The 20491-nt window shown below is 47.8% G+C and overlaps 1 protein-coding gene across 4 annotated transcripts; it reads right to left on the bottom strand.

The window, feature by feature from the left end:
- Window positions 1–251: 251 nt before the first annotated feature.
- KIF17 (kinesin family member 17) lies at window positions 252–20359 on the bottom strand. Of its 4 annotated transcripts, none has more exons than XM_048048647.2 (14): window positions 20079–20358; window positions 18445–18591; window positions 17313–17414; window positions 14589–14778; window positions 10381–10833; window positions 9214–9311; window positions 8452–8599; window positions 7314–7402; window positions 7061–7185; window positions 4270–4501; window positions 2728–2986; window positions 1909–1976; window positions 1324–1444; window positions 252–527 (listed from the first exon to the last, which is right to left on the bottom strand). In XM_048048647.2, exons 1-14 carry the CDS (start codon window positions 20307–20309, stop codon window positions 349–351), a joined length of 2442 nt encoding a protein of 813 aa, XP_047904604.2. In that variant the 5' UTR covers window positions 20310–20358; the 3' UTR covers window positions 252–348. The 4 variants fall into 4 exon arrangements, with proteins under 4 accessions (XP_047904604.2, XP_047904605.2, XP_047904607.2 ...); XM_048048648.2 differs by having other exon boundaries at window positions 1909–1973; XM_048048650.2 differs by lacking the exon at window positions 20079–20358 and adding an exon at window positions 18727–18824.
- Window positions 20360–20491: the final 132 nt, after the last annotated feature.

The raw sequence follows: 20491 nt of genomic DNA, 5'->3' as shown, positions 1-20491 counted from the left end.
ACGCGGTGTGTGTGGGGAGGAGGGGAGGGGAGTGGCGGTGAGGGGCCGGGTTCGGGGCTGGGGACCGGGGTTCGAGGCCCGGCCCCGCCGCTTCCCCCCCACCCAGGCCGAGCCCAAGGCGGCCGCGCTGCCCAGGGCCAGCAGGAGGGGGACAGGGGGGGCAGAGCAGGGGAGGGGACCCAGAGGGTACGAGGAGAGCAGCAGAGGGCCAGGCGCAGGGCTGCCCGCACCGCACAGACACACTCGCCAGCCCCAAGGCAACGCTGCCCGTGTTGGGACGGAGTTACAGCCCTGGGGCCCGCACGGCTCCCCGCACGCCCGCAGTCCCTTGGGGCCCTGGCCCCACACTCAGGAGGCGTCGCTGCCCAAGCCGCCTTTGCCCCTTTTCCGCGTGGTTTTGGAGGCCGGCGGCGTGAAGTCGAGCGATTCCAGGCGGAACGGACGGGGCTGGGGAAGCTCTGGCGGCGGCAGCGTGGCGGAGGTGCTGGTCAAGGCGGCGTTCAGCCCCGAGGGAGCGGTGGGCTGAGCTGGAAAGGAGAGAAACATGGGCAAAAAAGGGCAGTAACGCTACCGAAGGGTGTTTAAGGAAAGGTGGGACCTGGTGCTTTGGGACACGGTCTGGTGGGTGGTAGTGGTGGCTGGGGGACGGTTGGACCACAGGATCGTGTAGGTCTATTTATTCCCAGCAACGTTCTCTGCATCGCTCATCAACGTGCCCCAGGCAGATTTCCCAAGGGCAGAGGGAGCCAAGCAGGTGCTCTCTGCTCTCAGAAGCTGCCATCACACATATGATCCGGGAGTGGATATGGTTCTGCCACAGAGATCGTCTGGGGCCAGCACGGGGCCAACAAATCCCTCCCCCCAGCCCTGCTCTTCTCCACACGCTACTTTTTGTCCTGTGCAGCCACTGTCCAGGGGTAAAATGCTTTACATCTCATGCTGGCTGAAAACACCTATTTTGCGAGTCGGTGCAGCAACACTCTGGAGTTCTGCAGCTATTTTTTAACTATTAATGAAATTAACATTTTTAATTAAAAACAGAAACAGACCTCATCCTGCACGAAATTTCCTGTTAAGTTCAAGGGATCTGTATGTATCACCAACCAAGTTTTTGAATGTTCCTATTTAACTATCTCTACACCAATTTTCACCATGTCCATCACACTTGTGACTTAGGACTACATCCATAACAATCTGTAGGAGAATGCTACGGGCTTGGGATAGTGTTCCCAAAAGAATTAGCACCCCCATGAAGTTTATTCCTGGAAAAACAATATGAATGCCCACAATGTATCAGACAAAAGACCACAAAGATGTGTTTACCTCGGTTCTTCATTGGATCAGTGTTAAGAATCTGGCTGGCTCGCTTGGATCGGAAGTAATTGCTGGCAATGCTCTCGCTCTCGCTCCTGTTCAGCATCAGCTTGTAGCGGTCTTCCTCTTGCTGCAATCAGAAAGCACCGTCAGCAGCGCTGTGCTCTGTACCAGCCCTTAGGCACCCAGGTATCTTGGGTTAAGGCTTAGAAATACCACAAACTACAGTAAATAGGATAAAAAAGCAACCTCCTGGGCACAGTGACACGGTGAAATGCAGGTAGCAGGTATATGGTCAAGTCTGGTTTGGGCAAAGCTGTGAGTGGTGCAAAGTTAAAGCAATAAAAGCAATTCTGCTACCAGACCAGGAGGTGAATTGCCCAAAACGAGCAATTTCTTGTCTGAGGACAAGGTCAGCTCTTTCCTGACATGCATCTTCAGGGGTCCTTTGCTAAACCTGCTGGCTGACACCAGCTGTGAGCGCGTGCCTGGGCAGTCACCTAACTCTGACCGCAGCACCCAGAGTACGGCCATGTCTCGTGGTGATGTCTGAGCAGGACTTTTCAGGGCCTCAGGAGGAGAAATACAGCTTACCGTTGGTTCTCCACTCTCAGCTGAAGGGCTCTTTCTGGCAGATTTAGACTGTGGCAGTGCTGGAACTGCTATGAGAAAAGCACAGCATTAAAGGGCCGTCATCTCTAAAACAATTACGCACTCCCTGATCCCCCACCACTGCTCAAATCGTTGATAATTGGGCTAACAGATGCCTGGAGGAGCCGTACAGTGATTCATCTCCAGTGAGTGGTTTAGGATATGGATCAGCTAAAGCAGTTGCACATGGTTCAACAGCTCTTGTCTTGCAGGAATGGCAACGCGTCTCCAAGGCTGAGGCAACTCATATATTGGAATTACACAAGGACGCTGAATTCTAATTCTCAATCAACTAAATGCTGCTGTGAAGCTTCAGGAAAGTCGCCTCACCTTAGCTTCTAAAGGTTTGAAACAGGCCCTGTAGTATCACCCTTGTAGGGCTTATTCATTAATGTGAAAGTGTTTTCAGATCCTAGGAGGAACAGCTTTAAAAAGGGCATCTTACTTGTTTAAACACTAATTGTGATTTCACTCCCCGCAGAAGGCACGCAGAGAACTGCGCTATCGAACACGGGCAGCTTAGTGGGGAGTCCTGTGCCTGCTTCCCAAACCCATATCACCTACTCAGCACAAATATTTGTGCAGACCTAGAAACAGGCAGCTTTGTCCTCACTAAATTATTCGAACTTGCTAGAAAGGCAGAGGCCTCAGCTATACGTGGAAAATTTTACATGTGAGTGCAGTCCAAACACCATTTATCGACGTGCTGGTGAGCTTGGAAGAAGCTACATGGTGGCTGTACGATCCAGATCCTCCTCTTACCTGCGGGCAGGTGGGTTTTTTGAATGACAGGCTCTGGAATTTTCCAGCAGCCAGCCTCCTCATCCCAGACAGACTCGCGCTTAATCTTCTCCAGATTGCTGTAGTTGCAGTCACGCCGGACGAGGGACTGCACCCGATCTAGCAGCTGCTGGAAGAGCATCGAGTCTCGCTCCAGTCGGCGGATGGTGCTGAGGTAATCAATCTTCTCCAGCTCAAACTCTGACTGCAAATCTTTGATCTCGGTCTCGGCAGCCTGGAGCTGTGTCATAAAAACAAAATGGTGAGTTGGGGTTATAACAGAGAGAGGACCGCGGGTTACTGCGAGCATAAACACTTGTTAGGCACAGAGATGGAAATCAGTCGGATGGTTTACTCAGAAGGCAAATAAGAAGGAGGTGATAACACAACACGAAAATTAACAGCTTGGCGAAAGTGGATCAACAACTTCTACTTTCACTGTCCCTTTACGCAAGAATGAGGAAGTGCTTACAGAAAAGCAATGGTGGAAAAACAAAAATGCTACAAGGATTCTGTGATCTGGATCTCAATTGAAGCCAGCAATTTAACAAAATTCAAAAGATAAAACAGTTAATAAACACTTACTGTTACCTCCCACTCTTAAAAACAAAAGCTTCATCAGTGTTTGGAAAGCTTTCTAATTTATAATTAAGAATTAGGATGAGATTTATCTGGAGAGATCGTTCCACATGTTTTAATGGAAGACTTGTCACATCATCCTACAAATTACTGAGTCTTCAAATAGGCTTAAAGTTAAACTCACAGGTATATTCTGTGTCCTGTGCTAATAAAGTTGTGGGGGTTTCTAGCTTAGATGAAAAGGGTGGCATATTTCTTTGATAACCTAATTAAATCAAATCCTTCACGTGCAGATTTCTGGCTGCATACACACACATTTTTTGAAGCTCCTCCAAGTCTGCTTTATACCATCACAGCAAAGCTTATTTTCAAGCACGCCTAAAATTTAAGAGCATTGCTTTTATATATATAAATATTATAATATTTGCATGTTTGTTTGTTTGTTTTTCCTAGAGAACTTCTCATAGTGTAATTTCTTGGGTGACGAGAACTGGTGCTGCCAAGGATGTAGCAGGCTGTGCAATAGGCTGCATAGGTCAGCAGAGGGAGTTGCATCCTCTCCCATGAACAGACACGCTCCTCTGGGCGGTGTGTTACACAATAAAGAGACCGGCTTTTAAAGCCCTCGGGTAGGGATTTGAGAAGGCTGGGGTCGTGGAACAGCTCAGTGAGGGCAGTTCCATGCAACGTTTCATAAAAATGCATGCAAGCATTGTAAGTACTAATGCAGACACAGATGAAATATTACACAGCCGGACTCGTTCTGTAAACATACTGCCCTAAAACATCTCGTTAGCGTAAAAAAAAAAAAAACGTAAGCAGAAGAGGAAAGATGGATGCGGATGCATTGAACTAAGAAGTAAAAAAGCCATCCTGAGATTAACTCCACTGGATGCTCCCTAAATCGTAAGCAGGGATAACACGGAGCTGCTTTTGCAGGCTCACCTTTTTCTGCATCTTCTCCAGAAGTTTGCTCTTGACTCGAACCTCCTCCTGGATGGAGTCGTAGACATTAAGCAGAACCCAGTCACTGCTGTCCTCGTCAGATTTCTGCAGTGCAGTCACTAGCTGCATTCTCCGCTCATCTGCATACTTTTTCCGGCGTTTATGCTTTTCCTTGAGGTCCTTGTTTTTAGCCTGTTCCCCCCCTACCACCTGTTGCTCTAGCATCTGCAGCCTGGAAAAGGCAAATGCTTCTCTTAGCTGAGCAGTACAAAGAAACGTTTGTGTAGCTGCGAAGGATGCTCTTCCTTACCTGAATGACACTTGAGACCGTGCAATACAGAAATAGTGACTTCTGCGGAGATTTGCTGCCCTGAGTAATCATGGCAAGTTCCACTTTTAATAACAGTTTCTGTCATATATACTCATATGGAGTTTCTAGTGACAGAAACACAGGTTATTCTGATCACCTTTGTCATCATGTGTGACTGAAAATTTGTATCTACACTCAAGAAAAGTTTTATGGAATTTATCATTCAGTTACTATTTCTTGTTTTGAAAGTCTCTCAAAGCACACACAGAAGGCGCCAAAATGATGCAAACGTATTTTAAATGGCGAAAAGTGGAGTGGCATGGCTACAAGCCATGACACAATTTTTCTTGGGACAATATCAGCCAGAGTTAATGACATGGGTTACCTCAGCATCGCTGCCTGGGTGCAGGCACAAGATGATTGGCTTCAAATATGGGCCCACATCCAGACTGCACGGCCCCATACGCTCTAGCACGGATACAAAGAAAGCCCGAGAGAGCCAGGGCTCCCCTGTGTTCTTACAGCACTGTCCAAGCAGGCCCTCGTACCTCATGTCAGGAGCGCAAGGGGATTTGTAAGTAGTCTGAGGTACAGTGAAACACTGCACAGCATCATCTAAACAGTGCTGTTCTCTTTAAAACCAGTCTGGGAGCATGCCACCACTCTTTACCGTGCTTTGTTCCACCTTTTAAGGGCAACAGTGATTTAGTCCCACTGATCCTACACCGGCATTAAAACTCCCAGAAGGCAGATACGTATTTGACAAAGTGCTGAAACCAAGAGTCCTTCTAATGCCTGGCTGTGGTGAGGAATTCAGATCCCAGGCAGCTTGCCCCTCAAACCACCGCACCGATGCTGCGAACAACACTAGGCACCATTTTCTCTGATGTGGCTCACGCCTGTTCAGACAGGGCATACTGTGCTCCAGAACTGGTCTCTCTGTCTGCACTGGGATCTGCAGCAGAGCAAATAGCTCAGGTTCGCCAGCACTGGCTCAAATCAGAGAAAATCCCACTACTGATAAAAGCTCCGCTGATAATAGCCTCTTAATTATCTTCAAACCCATCCAAAAGGGCTCATTCTCCGCCAGAGATGACCTGCTACTCTACTCCCCTGCACTTACCAAGTAGCCTTCAGTTTCATTTGCTTAATGCAGGACTGAATCCTGCTCTGCTGGGTATCAGAGAGATCACAGCCATCCTGATGCGTAAAGCTTTTAAAAGGCGCCTTTGAAAGTCCCATACCTGTGGAATCAAACCCTCCTGCCTAACCTGCAGAGAACTTTTGATTTTAGCAATGTAATTGGGAGAGTATTTTTATCTTGTTTATCACAAAAAGGAAAACTGCAAAAGGACTTGATATATAGTCAAAACAATTGGTTTCTTTGGAGCTATCTCCATTAGAAAGAGACAGAATTGCCCACAAATTACAAACAATGTTATTTTAGATTTCTTAATAGCTCCTTTTTCAGCTGGGAGAGGCCCAGCAGAGCAAGCATGTGTCACAGGAGCTCACAGTGAAGCTAAAAGACTTAGTTAAAAACAGAATTTTTCAGAATCAAACATTATCATGCACATTACATTTTATGCAACAGAGCAAAACAGAAATCAGCAGGATTTCTGAAACAGCCCTAAATCCTCATTTTGTCTCAGTATGCTGGGTTGTAGTCTGACTAAAAGAATTCTCTCAAGGCAGCTCTCACCTGGAGGAAAACCTTCAAGACAGGATGCACCTGAGACTGGCCAAGCGCAAGACTTGACCCTGCACTCCTCACATCTCAGCCATCAGGTCCAGGCCCTGAGTCTAATGCTGCCCCTAAAATTCGGTTCTTGGGTAATTTTGATGCCAATTCTGGCTCAAGTCTTGTAAACACTGTCAGATGCATGAGGCAAAAGTGATTTCAGTGACAATGAAGAGTCACAGAGGATGTAATCACATCCATCCAGATGCACAGTGAACAGCAGGAAGACCTGCTACCAGACATATACTAATATTACAGGGCTCTAAGCGCTCTTCCAGAACATTTTTCCAAGAGGAAAGGGAGGCTACCTTTAAGTTCTTTGGGCAGCCCAAAAACTTTGGGTATTTAAGCTCTGTTAGTAACAGCCAGGCTCAACTTTATAAACTACACCTGCAAAAAATCCAGAGAAGGAAAGACTTCCCTGTCTAAAGATCTAGGCAGGATTTGTTATCCAGAAAGCACACGCACTTTCTTTCGCTGACACAGACTTCTCCAGATTTTTCTCAAAATTCTGGCATTTGGCATCAGAGTACTGTAGCTAACAGCTATTTACCCGTCCAAATAGGATAAAAGATAATTTTGGAATAAAGACTATACATCTGCCTAGATTTGTGCTGTGTGGAACACACTGCTAAAGCTCAACAGTCGTACTACCACGCAAGAACAGGATTGCTTCTTGCCTGTGTGAGTTAACGTGCGATGCACAGGAGGCAGTTAGCAGCAGCAACACAGTCACTGACCTGGCAAGCACCTGCTGCTGGTCTGCAGGCACTGAAATCCCCTCCATGCTGACAGCCACCTCTGCTCCAGCGCTCCCCCTGCTCACACCACCAGCGCCTTGGACAGTCTGAGGCGCTGCTGGGTCCTGAGGACAAGAGGAAATGAAAGGCTGCAGCTCTGAAAAGATGCAACATGAATACTGGGAGAGACAAAGCATGACACTACCCACTTGGGTGTATTCAGCCCAGGAGGGAGAAGTGGTCTGAAGGGTACCTTGGCTGATGTCGGTTCTTCATCCGCTGCAGCAACAGAGTCTTCAGGCAAAGGTGTCTCATCAGGAGCAGTTTCAGTCCTCATGGCAACTGAAGAATAAAAGAGCAAATACCCACAACATTAGTGATGAGCTCTGCATAGAGTATAAACCTGTGAAAACATCACACAAAATCTTCCCCAAAAGTCAAAAGCTGTCTGTCTGGGAGGAAAAGTCTGTTACTTACCTTTTTATGCCGTTGGTCAGAAAAAGCCAGAGACCCAGAGGGTCAGGCGAGGAATACAGATTTACAGGGCTGGGAGAGCCTGAATTCTCATGTTCACATGAAAATCTATTTCAGAGGCCTGGAGGGTGCACACTTGTAATCAGAGGGGAAAAAATTAACCTTTCACCTTAGAAAGTGATAGCATCAAAAATTAATATAGGTTCAAGAATTAATATTGGGTAATAGGTGCTGCGTAAGCACGTTACAAAACATGCTCTGAGGCACTGCAGAAGTATAAATGAAAAGCAATAATGAAGAGGATAGCTGGCAACAACTTATAGGTGTGTGACAGGAATACCTGCCCTCCAGCAAAGTGATGGTGTTGATAATCCACCAGGAGACCAAGAGCTGCGTCAAATTTGTATGCGATGGAAGATACTGCTGCAGCCACCCTCATCTTGGGCATGTGAGTTGTGGGAAGCCAATTGGATCAAAACAGAGTGCTGCCTGCTGAGACCAGTCATCTCTGTGGCGCAAACCTCTGTTCTAACAGAACGCTGCTCTAAGGCAGAGAAAGCTCACAGCTACGTGGGCAAAATTGCATTCTGTTGCCTCAAGGCTTACAGGGTAGGGCCAGGCTGGTCCTGACATGGAAAAGAGGTCAGGGGAGGAGGGAAGAGGACAAACTGGGACAGAGAGTCTTGTGAATGGCCCTGGAGGCAGAGTTACTGCTCCTGCTGTTGGTAAGGGAGGGGTAGAGCAGAGGCTACTGCTGCTGCCAGGCAGCACTTGCTGCAGTAGCAGTCACTGCCACTTCGGAGTGGCAGACTTTGCAAGAAACCGTCTGTTTCAGCTCTTGCCCAAAGGCCAGTGTATTAACAGCATCAGGGAATTTTCAGCCTGTGCTGTGCACCCTCCACCTTCCTCATCCACACCTGCTTCCTTCCTGAGGTTCTCCTCGAGAGCAGACAGCTTGAGATCATAGCAGCTCCTCAGGTTACTGATGTCCTCTTCGAGGCGGGCACGGGACTCCTGCTCTGCCTCGTAGCTGGCCTTTAGCTGGGCCAGCCTCTCCTCGTACTCCTGAAAGGCACAGCAGAGCCTGATGCAACAGTGCTGCTCCTGTACACGAGGTCACATCTTACATTCACCCCAATAAAACTTTTTTATTCTTTACATTTTTCTGTAACTTACGTCAACACAGTACTGATGAAAGGTGACTAATTAGCCCTAGAAACTGCTGTCTTAGGCAGATGTGATACCCTGGAAAGAATTTTGTAACAAGAAAGAAGAGAGTTTATTTAACTCCTCGTTCTTACTCCTGGCTCTGTCTCCCCTCTTTATCTTCATCCTTCTACTGTTCCCAATGTCTTTGTGTACCACTTTTCTCCCTCCTCTTACAGAACAAATCTAAGTTTCGCACATAGTTTCCCCTTCTTGTTATGTGTACTTCAAAACACCTTGGGAACCCCCACCTCTCTGGAGATGAACTGGAGTGAACAATACTGAAAGAAATGCTATTGTAAATAAGGCCTCCAACAACGTATGTTCTGGCCATAGGAAAAGGCCCAAGACCAAAAAATATGATGAAAAGTATACTGGAAAGGCTGAACCACACACCCCTACATTATATTATAAAAGTATTATAAAACCCCACAAGCTTCAAAGACACTAGGCCATAGCCCCTTCTGACTTACTTCTCTGATCAGCTGCTTCTCTGCTTCAACATCTGGCTGGGGTTTGAGGGGGGGAGCTGGCTTCACTTCCAAGCGAGCAGTCTCGGCAGGTAGTACGCCTGTGAAGCAAAGCAGAAATAAACATCACACACAATTATTGGGTGGGATTGTCTTCAAAATGCTTGGAAACAGAACAAAGAACCTGGCTACGAGAAAAGAATATCTCAATCCACGTGCTCCTTTAAACTGCACTCATGTGCCAGCATCTGTGCGGATAAAACGCCTACTGGCCTGGGACTCCAAAGATGTGGGGAGAGAAGGAGTCAGTGCTGAGCAGAGGGGGAGAGGTTTAAGCTTTGGGTATATAAAAGCAAACATGAATTTAATCTCTGTCACAGAGTAACAGAAGACCTGTTTCCAGGGCTATGCTAACAGATTTGGAAGATAAAATAAGCTGGGAAGGCGATAAGAAGTGCAAGGAAATTGCCTCCTTTCTTCACAGCTGTTTTTGAAAAGTGGTAGAAAAGAGAAGAAAAAAATCTTACTGCCTTATTCTTCTGATAAAAATTGTCCTTTTTAGGGTACAATTCTCAGAAGGTGATCAGGTCCCTAAACACTGCTCTTACCCATTTATTCACGTTTGCTATTCCTACTTCAGAGCAAAGAGTGGGTCTGCTGAGGCTGGGCTGAATCCACAAAGAGAGGACAAGGCATTCTGTAAGCAACGGTGCTAGCAAAGCAAAACTTTCCTTGTAGCATCGAAAAATCCATGGTTTAGGAGAACAGGGGCTGAACGCTACTTTTGAAAACATTTTATATATAATAAAGAATTTTACACTAGTATTTCTTTACCATCTTTGTTCTGCCAGCCGAAATCACTCTGTGACTGACCAAATTCTAGCTAGAGTGACCAAGAAGAATCGAGGGTTGGAATCACATCAGCATTTTTTAACAAAATTTGTCGTTCTTGAAAGCTAGAGAAAATACTAGTGAATTCAGATGCTCTTTACGAGTGGAATAAGGGCAGTTTGGCAACAGTAAAGAAAAAGCACATTACTAGAATGGAAACCTCTTCCTGCAACAGGTGAGGGGAAGGCTGAGGCAAAATCTAGTGAGCACTATATGTGGAAAAAGCACATTTTTTTTTTGGTCAAAGATAAACCTTTGGAGCCACTAGGGCTCTCTTACCTGACAAGTTATTCACGTTCATCTGTTCAGCTAGAATGGCCTTCAGCTTCTTAATCTCCTCCTGATACTCCCTCAGCAGAGCATCTTTGGGGTCCTCATTGATACAGGGCTTGTTCTTGATGTTTTTTGCTCGATTAGCATAGCGCAGAGTACTGAGACTTTCGTCATAGTTGTTATCAGCTGGAGATAAGCATGCTACCATCAGGGTCTTGGTATTCCCTCCAAGGGAGTCTTGCAGCAGCCTGGTCAGCTTCGAGTCGCGGTAGGGGATGTGTTTGCACCTGCCATCGACCAGGGCTGAGATGACATTGCCCAGAGCAGAGAGGGACAGGTTGATTTTGGTGGCCTCTTTGAGCCGCTCCCCTGTGGCTCCAGTTTTTGACTGTCTCTCACTTCCTGCCAGATCCACTAAATTGAGTTTTGCAGCCCTAAGGTGGTCTTGCCCTCCCTCATCTGCAAGAAAATAATTCTGGGTTAGGCTCTTCTCAAGAAGCGGCATCCTGACAGTCAAGAACAAGAACTTTGGCATTACATTTCAGTTCGAGCCCTGTTCTTTGTCTGCATTTGGGCCCTAATTCCTTTAAGTAAATACCTGCTTAACTACACGTTTTAGTGCTTTCCTGAACAAGACCCTGCATGGTAAAAATTCCTAACTGTTCTTACTATCCCAGTGAGCTCTGAACACACACGCACACACACACACTCTCCACATATTTCCACAGAAGCTGAGTGTTTAGAATTTCACGCAAAGCCCTCAGCAAGTAACAAGATCAGACCGTGACTTTACACAACTTCTTTTCTCCCCAGATTGCATCGTGCAGTTAAACAATGCCTGAGAATTGGAAAAAAAGAAGGGAGGGAGCATGAAATGAGAACAGGGGTCAACGGGCAGCAGCTGGAACAAGGCTGGATGTAGGGCACAGGCAAAAGAGCAGGCTCTCTGAACACCTACGTGACATGGAGAGGGGGAAGGCAGAAAGGTTAGTGCTGCAGACCACCGTGGAAAGGCTGGAGTAACCACTACGGCGGGAAACAGTTTCTCCATGAATTCCCAAACAAGAGCATTTCAAGGCTGGAATCCAACCTTCCTTAATCAATGGATATATTCAAGAAGTTTCTTGCTACGCTTCAGAAGAACAAGCACGTCCTCCCAGGGGCCCAAATACCACCGGGGACGGCCACCTGGCTTTCTGTCCCGAGACAGCCCAATCGCTCAGGAAGCCCAGCAGCTCTCCCCCTCGCCCATAGAGCAGCGCGGTGACTCAGCACACAGGCACGCTCAGCGGCATCTGTTCCTCCTCAACAAATGACATTCTCAGTGAGAAAGTAAAATGAAGGAACACAGGCAAGAAACAGAACTCCCAGACATCAGGCCTGAGCTCGGCCCTAACCACCTGGATGAGGAGCCAGACCTCAGACCTCAGTGAGCGAGGAGTCCGACAGAGCGAGCTGGTGCCATTCCCATCGTATCACGTAAGGATAATAGGAGATGTGAGCTGAAGTTCACAGCTAGCTCCCCAGCTACCTAGGAGCACACCTCATGCATGTGATGTCTGCTTCCCTGACCTGCATTTTGAGGCACGATTAACACGATGACACAAATCGGTGACTAAGAGAGAGTGGGTCCAGTTGCTTTAGGAACCCTTCCATTTCGCTGGCTACTTAATTTTCCCAGGTTCACGGAGAGTTTTCACTAGCAAAGAAACACTTTTCAAAATCACAGATTACTGTCCAAAGCACAGGACCACACTCGTGAATGTCCATGCCTCAGTCATTCCTCATAACTGCAACCCAAGTTCAAGGGAAGAGCTTCTTTAATGCTCCAAGCACAAATTCACACCAGAACCCAAGGTTTTAACAGAGTCTGACCTTTTCTGGACAGACTTCTACAAAACCTAACCTTGAATTTAGTTTGAGTTAAACTTCATGAATGTGGAGAACTCCTAAACGTGAATAATGAATAATCTGATGCATTGGGGAAAGTTAAAAATTTACAGTAAGCATGAAAAAAAAAAAAAAAAGATTGCCCCAGGATATTTCACTAGTTACAGCAATAGGCTGTTAACTGCGCAGCCTACTATTTGCAGCAGAGCATTGTTTCACTCCAGATCTTTGTGGCATGTCAAGACATGGGAAAATTGAAAAACAAAACAAAACAAGAAAAACACAAAACAACAGACAGAGCTTAAACAGAGCGCCCTCTCACCATCCCTTCTGAGTGCCAGGGTAAGTGGACAGTCACAAAAAACAGGTTTTCTAACTCTTTCCTTCCCTCTCCCAGTTTATATAAACACTGTCAGGCAATTAAAAAGTTGTTTTGGTTCCTGCCAGTCCTTTTACCCAAGAAGGCTGTTTGTTTCAATCAGGGAGCTTAGTGGTTTCGTAGCCATGGTGTAACGAGGTCTCCAGACTATTGCTGAAATGCCTGCAGCAGCCCAAAAGCCTCCCCTGTCTAATTCTCGCACAACCCGTCAGCCACTTCTGTGGCAGAAGAACTAAAACGCCTTCCTGTTAACAAATCAATCCCTAAGCACAATGTAAAGAAATAAAACATCTGCAACGGCACTGTAAAATCAGATGGTAACTTGCATATTTCACGCTTTCACAGCCAGAGCCTGGTGTTTGCCTTAATCCTGTTTCTGAACTTTCACTTTTAAAAAGTTTACATAACTGTGAGGAGATCCTTTAAAATATGAACTGCCTGAAAACTACAACATACTACATGTGTGACTGGAAAATAAGTTTGAACTTGCCCACGCACCTCTCTGAGGTGACGATATACGAATGCAGTTAACTATTTCAGCTAGGGATTACACTAGTAGAACCATCCAGCTATGGGAGGGTGCAAGAACTGTCAACTCTCTCCTCAAATATTCCAGCTGCCTTCCATTCAACTGCCAAAACTTTGTGCTTCACCACCACCAGATGATCAGTAACAAATCTTAAGGCAGAAACTGAGGAACTGGCGAAAAGGTAAAAATTGATTTGATTTAAATGCAGACAAGGGAGCACTGTCTCGCCTGTATTCACTTTTAACTACAAATGAAAGCGAGCTGCAGAATTTCCAGTTTGATGTCTGATGGCGAGGCGCAGAGGGCAAGGGTCTTGGGACACAATTTAGGCCCAGGGATTACACAGAGCTCTGCCAAGGAGGAGGTGAGACCACAGCCAGACAGCGAAACTGTCCCCCAGCAGGCGAAACCTCTGCACTGCTGTTCTGTTGCGCATAGCAAGCTTCTAAAGCCTTAAATCAGAGAAATTGTTGCAGAGTAGATTAAGAGCCCTGCACCCAACACAAAAGAGGAGTGTAAATACTTCATTTTCCTTGTTAGGATTCAAGTTGGGATTTGATGGACCCAAATAATGCAAGGATTAGCATCAACTGGCTGTGCTAACTGAGAAATCCCCCAAATCCCCCCCCACCCGTTTGGGTAGATGAAAAAGAGATACTGTCATCAACATCTGGAACTACAACTTAGGAAGGCATTGTATAACTTTCCCCATGACTGAAATGGCTGAAGAAAATGCAGTCAAGCTGTTCACGGCCTCAGCTGGGGTCAAGGACCAGACAGAATATAGGAGCTTAATTCCTTAGTCCCAAGAGAAAACCTTTCAAGGTCCTTGTCCAGACCCAGTGAGGCAGCTTTATCAGCTAAAGAAATGCCAGTGGAAATGAGCTACTTGGGAAAGGAAAATTAGTCACCAAAACATTATTAAGGGACTCTTTTATTCCATCCTTAAACCCAGATTAGCTGTTTGCTTAAAAGATGTGCTTCACGATTAAGCTAAATGAAGGAATCACTGGGTGAAGTGATCTGACTTGCACTGTAAAGAAGGTCAGACAAAAGAGATAATGATACAAGTTTCTCCAGGCTTCACAAAGCATGAGCTCCAAGCCATTGTATGGGCTGAGTTTTAGCACCCTTCGCTGGAAATAAAGGTTTTAGAAGATAAAGAAACAGAAGGAGATGAAATATGTTTCCAGTCTGAGCGTAAGATATCCCTCTCCCAAGCGGAATGGAGGAGACAAGATTTTGAATACGCAGCTGTTTCACTCTGTGAAGCTTGTCAATGTCAGGGCACAATTCTGATTTCTGTGGGACCTAAAATCATTCAGGATCTGAATTTTGCTGCGGGATGCCTTGTCAGAATGCCCAGACTGCACGCTCTGCTAGCCCCAGGCGTGACGCAGGACTTCCAGCACCTACCTACGGTGCAGATTTCCATATGGATGGTGAAGATGGAGTGGGAGCGGGATGAGTCCTTGTTCATCAGGGTGTAACCCACTGCTCGATTCCTCCAGCCCGTCTCCATGATCCGCTCACACTGGACCACGCTGTGCACAGCGTGCAGAGAAAGCCCCTTCACGTACACCCCCTTCTCCGGGTGCTCCTTCAGCTGCAAACAGGGAGAAGGCAACGCAGGTCACAACACGACACCAGCACCACGGGAAGGCGCGCTGGGAGCTGCCTGCGAGCTCGTGGGCTACGTGCGTTTCACATGTGGAGAAAGGAAAAGCGCTTACGTGAAAACCTCAGGGTGGCAAAGACGTTATTGTTAGTTACTGAAAAACACGAGACTGATTTTGAGGGCTGCCATCGGCCTGCTGAGCGTCCACACCTCCTGACACCTTCAGTGGGAGCCAGGCGCACGCAGCAGGTGGCCATCCTTGGCACGCCCCATCACCAGCTGCAATTTCAGCCGGCAGCTGCACTTGGCTGCCACCAAGAAACCTCGTATTTCTGAAGCAGGAGTAAAACCACACAAAAAGAGGGAACCACCTTTACGGTTCTGCAGGCAAAAGGGATTAATGTTAAGAGGTTGCTGCTTGATTCAGTCATCTCCCAGGCCACAAGAAACCCAGCCTCTCTGCACTGAGCTGCCTTCTACCTCCCCTATTATTAAGCTGCATATTTTAAAAAGAACTGAAATGTTTTTCACCTATTATGGCAAAATCTCTAATATATCTTCAGTCACACGGAGCTTTTTAAAATCAAAGCACAGATTCAATAGTCACAGATATTGTTACCAGTGCTTTACTGAACCCCTCCGCTCTGAGAGGGCGTCTTGTTCTCACTGACAAAATTCCCCAAAATCACACCCATCACGCACAGGCGGACTATAATAATTCTCCAGATTAGTTCATTTTTTAGATGCTTTAAAATCCTATTCAGGCACCTGCATAGAGACAACGTTAAATACCAAATAGCACCTTTTCAGAAATTACTAATCGTGCAGAAGAAAACATACGGCATGTTAATAAATGACTGAAGTGTTCAAAGCCTTGAACGATCCATCAAACCTACATAAAAAACACAAAACAATCAAGAGATTCCTGCACTCCCACACTAGCCCCCTCTGAAACTCCCTCCACACTGGGAATTTTAAACAAGCTGAATTCATTTTCAACGGCTATGTTACGCCCCACATCCGCTGAGCTCATAACTACAATTCTATCTTTGTCGTGTCAGCTGGGATATCGAGATAGTTGCCATGACTCGGTGTCACGGATGCGATAGATACCACAGTTGGCAGCGTGACCTCCAAAGAAGACCTTCGGGTGATGCACGTATTACAAGAAGTGATGCAAAAGAGAGCGTTCACTGTAAGAAAATCTGTGCATAATGGAGCAGAACTGGCTGAAACCTGAACTCAACAGGATTTTAGCCTTGTTCCATGTCCACCATAAAGCCACGACTGCCCAGAACTAACCCAGTTACAGAGCCACAGCCAGAGCGGTTGTACAGCATGGCGTTTGTCTGTGCTGCAGGAGAACCCCAGGGCTGGCAGGGCTGCGGCTGGGAGTGCTGCAGAGACCTGGGGGGACACCCAGGCGGGGACGTGGCCGTTGTTTAACTCCACGGCAGCCTGACCGGGGCATTTTTCTAGCAAAGCTCCGTGAGACCTGCTCTTCTCAGGGTTTCATTCAGCAGCCAGCGGCCGGGAGGGGGTTTCCCTGGAAACTGCTCTGCCCGAGTGCTGCCCTCCCGGTGCCAACCGCAGTCGTCACGGAAACGGTGTCACTGCTGGCGCGGAACAAAGGGGGGGATCTGCGCCTTCCCCAACAGCCAGAGCCCCCTTCTCCCTCCTCTTCCCCAGCGCCTCGAGCGCTTGGAAGGCGAAGCAGGGCGCTGCCCGCCGGGGGATTTGCCTCCCTCGAGGCCGGGAGCCCGTGGAAAATCCGCCCTGCAGGGCGCAGGGAGGCACTGCGGGTCCCCCGGCACCGCAGCGCTTCTGTGCGGCAGGTGGTGCTAGTGCCCCGGCTGTCCTCACGCGGGCGGGCCTGCAGGCGAGAGTAAATAAGGACGTGGGGTTTTGCAGGTCCCCCCCCCGGGAATACGTGCAAAGAGGTCTGCAAAGCCACCAAGAGGCAAATTTTATAAAAAATCAGCCCCTTGATTGGAATTTCAGCGCGTTTCCCTCCTTGGGAGCTGCCCTCCTTGCCCGTGCATTCCAATGGGGAGCACTATCTGCTCTGCCCTCCCAAAGAGGATCAGCCTTTTTTTTGTTTTAAACAGATAATGAGATCATCCACGGCTACGCTAGATCAGATTAAACATTTATAAGGCGCAGAATCCTCCTGCTTTAGAGATAGCCGTGAGATGAAGAGGATTAGGAAGAAATTGCCCCATGAGCAGTTTATTCCATCCTTGTCCTGCAACGATTTTCACACAGCGTCTGCTAAGCTACTGGCCACTATCAAGCAGGACACACAGGGCACGTCTCTGACCAGATCCTGTTCCTTCTGCCACAGAACTTTCAATAAAGTCCCTTAAAATCTCCTCTTGGCTTCCATATTCATCACTACGTGTTTATATTCTGGCATTCAGCTTCTGACAGAACATTTTCTTGCATTCCTGTGAGGCGTATGTGATAACACTTATCTGAGCAAATTAAAGCACGTCCTAATTAAGACATTGACTCCACCTCACCTCCAACTTCTGCTTGGTATCAGCTCCTAGAAGGTCTCGTACGTCTTCGTTGTAAATCTCCAGGTAGGAAGCTCTCACCAGGAACTTGGTATTTTCAGCACACTGCACAAAACAGGAACGATTTCAGGAGAAGGTTCTCAACATTAAGGCAACCAGGCAGCCCACATAGATCCTCAGCGCCAGCTGGGTGCCTACCTCCCTTCAGCACCTCATCAAATCTCCCATGGCATTTCATTCCCAGGTGTGACTACTCAACACACTTGCTATAGAGGCTTCCAGACCTTAAACTTCTCAGGTGCGAGTCCATAAAGTCAGCAGAGATGCGGGTGCAGCTCATCTGCCGCTCATCCTAAAGCAGAGGCTTGTGCATGATCAGTATACCCAAAAGTATTCTGGTCATACCAATTAGAGAGGACATCTTAGGTGATTTCTCAGAAGCAGACACCTATTTTGCAGACCCTTGCATTTGGGTGGATTATATACCTGCTGTCCAGTGAAAATAATCAGGCATCTAATGATATGCAGGACTATATTATGGTAACCTTCTGTTAGAGTCTATACTGAGATAATTTAAATGCTGTACTTGGAGTTAAATTAGCACCGCAGCCTTTTCTGCCACCCTGCATAAAAATATCACGGTATTTTACAGCATCTGAGACTGAAAATTCACAGGAACCAAACCTTCCACTGCCCTGATAGCCACACAACACAATTTTACCGGTAGTGCAACTGAGACGGGGGAGGAAAAGATGCTTCCAGAAGTGAAGAAGATGATAAATGGTACCACTTCACTGAGAATCCAAAGTCCCACGTGACCTGGTTCATTCCTGTCCAGCTCTCTGCCTGCTATTCTACCAATGCATTTAGGTTTAAAAACAGTGTTTTGGTTAAAGCACTTTACTGGGATGAAGATTAGAGCACTAGTCATAGCTCTGTGACAACTGTGATTTTGAGAGAAAAGAAGAGCAGAACAGCATGGATATTACTCCTCTACTTCCCAGAAGGGTTGCCAGGATAAATACTTTAATGCCTGTGGCTCAGAGAGTATGACACTACAGAATACGCAAAAATCATCTTTTTAGATAACACAGAACGTTACAACAGGATCTCTTCCACATCATTACACACCTACCTGGATGCTCTCAAAAATGTGTTCAAATGCTCTAGGTATTATGCCTTTCTCTGTAGAAGGATCCACAACTCCCTGCATGGTAAATGACTTCCCACTGCCAGTCTGGCCATAGGCGAATATGGTGCCATTGTAACCTTCCGTGACACCCTGGAAATGCAGAAAAGACAATAAATGGCCGTTATCCTTGGCATAACTGGAAATTAGTCATTCAGATTCTCTCCTGCCTTGTAAAAGGTATTGTAAAGAAAGAGCTGGAAGTAAACAAAGCAATGGCTGGGCAACCTGGAGGTGAATGAAACGCAGCTATCTGAGATGCTTTCTGAAATCGCCGTTGAAGTCTCTCGGGTTCTTGAACAAGAACTTGGTTAGACACATCACTGAAATGGAAAGAGGAAAGGGTACAAAACCAGAGCACGAGAAAAATCTCAATAAGCCATCAGAAAATGATAATAAAATGCATTCTATTACCATATAGGTTGTCAGTTTTCTCTCAAAATAGAAACCTTGAAGAAACGCAAGTGTTGAAAAACGGAAGCATGGCTGACAATGCTTAGACGACCGGAACAGTTTAGTTTTGCCATAGGGTAGAAAATCTTAAGAAATTCAGAGAGACAACGAGGATGCTAGCTGACTGTAGGGTATCCAAAGGATGGTATCTAGCTTAGTATCCTTTTCTCCTGGAAGGCTGGCTGAATGTAGGCATTGCTTTCATTTGTTCCTATTCCAGAGAACCATGGTAAGAACAGAAGATATTTGGAACTTCCATCTTAAAATTACCACTGGCTATTTTATCCCTGGTGCTTCTTCTAACAACACTGTGGCTTTTTTTGGTTTGGGGTTCTTTGTCTTTTTTTTTTCCTTCTTTCTTGACTGTTTCTTTCATTACCCTAGCTGGTTGCCGTGCTTGTGTGTTAATACGCAACAGACACCAGACACAGTCCCTCTCAGCTTTCATTTTGCTATTCTAAAACAGGCTGATATTCCCGGTCTTCCCTAAGGGTTCTTGCTAGACAGTAAAAACGTCCCTAAAAGCATTGTGCTTGTACCTGCTGGAAATGGAGAAGAGTGCTGCAATTCTTGGTCAGCTACCATCTCTTGGGCCTGCTCAGGGAGGTTGTCTTTCATACGAATACCTGCCTGAGACAATCTGGAAGACTTGAGTGTAATTCTGTTCTCTGTGGCCTGCTGGCTGCTGAAAAAGGTTTTCCTTCCCAATTTCACAGCCTGCTGTTGGGACGCTCTTTGCTGTCCTCAGCCCTTCCTTCGCACCCCTGGCTCGCTGCTAAGCCTCCTGAAGCAGCAGACACCGCTCTTTGTGTCCGTGCATCAGTTCCACCGAGGGGCCACCTGCCCAGGTAAAACTTCCTGCACTGCTAGGCCCGTTCCCGAGCGCTGGGTGAATTCACACGGGTTTGGACCGCGTAACGTCTACGCTCAAGCTCCCCGACAGTCGCAGCGAAAGCTTCACCCGCCGCCTCGCCGGGGCGAGGCCCGGCTCCAGGCAGCAAAGCCGTCTGCGCGCAGACCCCGAGGTGACGCTCGGACACCTCCGCACCCAGAGGAACAGGAGGACGGCGGGGGCAAAACCCGTGGGAAGGGGCGCCGGGCCCCGGCTGCCGCGGGGCGCCCCTCACCTCGACGAGCGGGTAGGCGACCTCGTTGTAGATCTGCTCGGTGCCGTGCTCCTGCCCGTACGCCCCGTCGAAGGCGAACGCCTTGGGGGGCTGCCCGGCGGCCGCGGGGTTCCGCAGGGCGCAGCGGCCCCGCGCGCTGTCCACGCTCACCACGGCCGCGCAGCCCAGGGCCCGCTCGCGGGCGTTCAGGGGCCGGCAGCGCACCACCACCTTCACCGCCTCCGCCGCCATGGCCCCTCGGGGCACCGGGGGGGGGGCTCACAGCCGGGGGCGGCACCCCTGGGTGCAGCGGGGCCGAGGGGGGGGCCCTGAAGGAGGGGGGGGGCAGCCCCCGAACGGCCCCGGGGGGGGGGGGGGGGAGGGCGCGGGGCGGCTCCGGGGGGGGCACCGGGGGCAACGCGGGGGGGCTGCGG

This window comes from Anser cygnoides, chromosome 23 (genome assembly GCF_040182565.1).
Source record: "Anser cygnoides isolate HZ-2024a breed goose chromosome 23, Taihu_goose_T2T_genome, whole genome shotgun sequence".
Taxonomy (NCBI): Eukaryota; Metazoa; Chordata; class Aves; order Anseriformes; family Anatidae; genus Anser; species Anser cygnoides.
The sequence above is the reverse complement of the archived record's forward strand: the minus strand, read 5'-3'. Positions and strand labels throughout refer to the sequence as shown.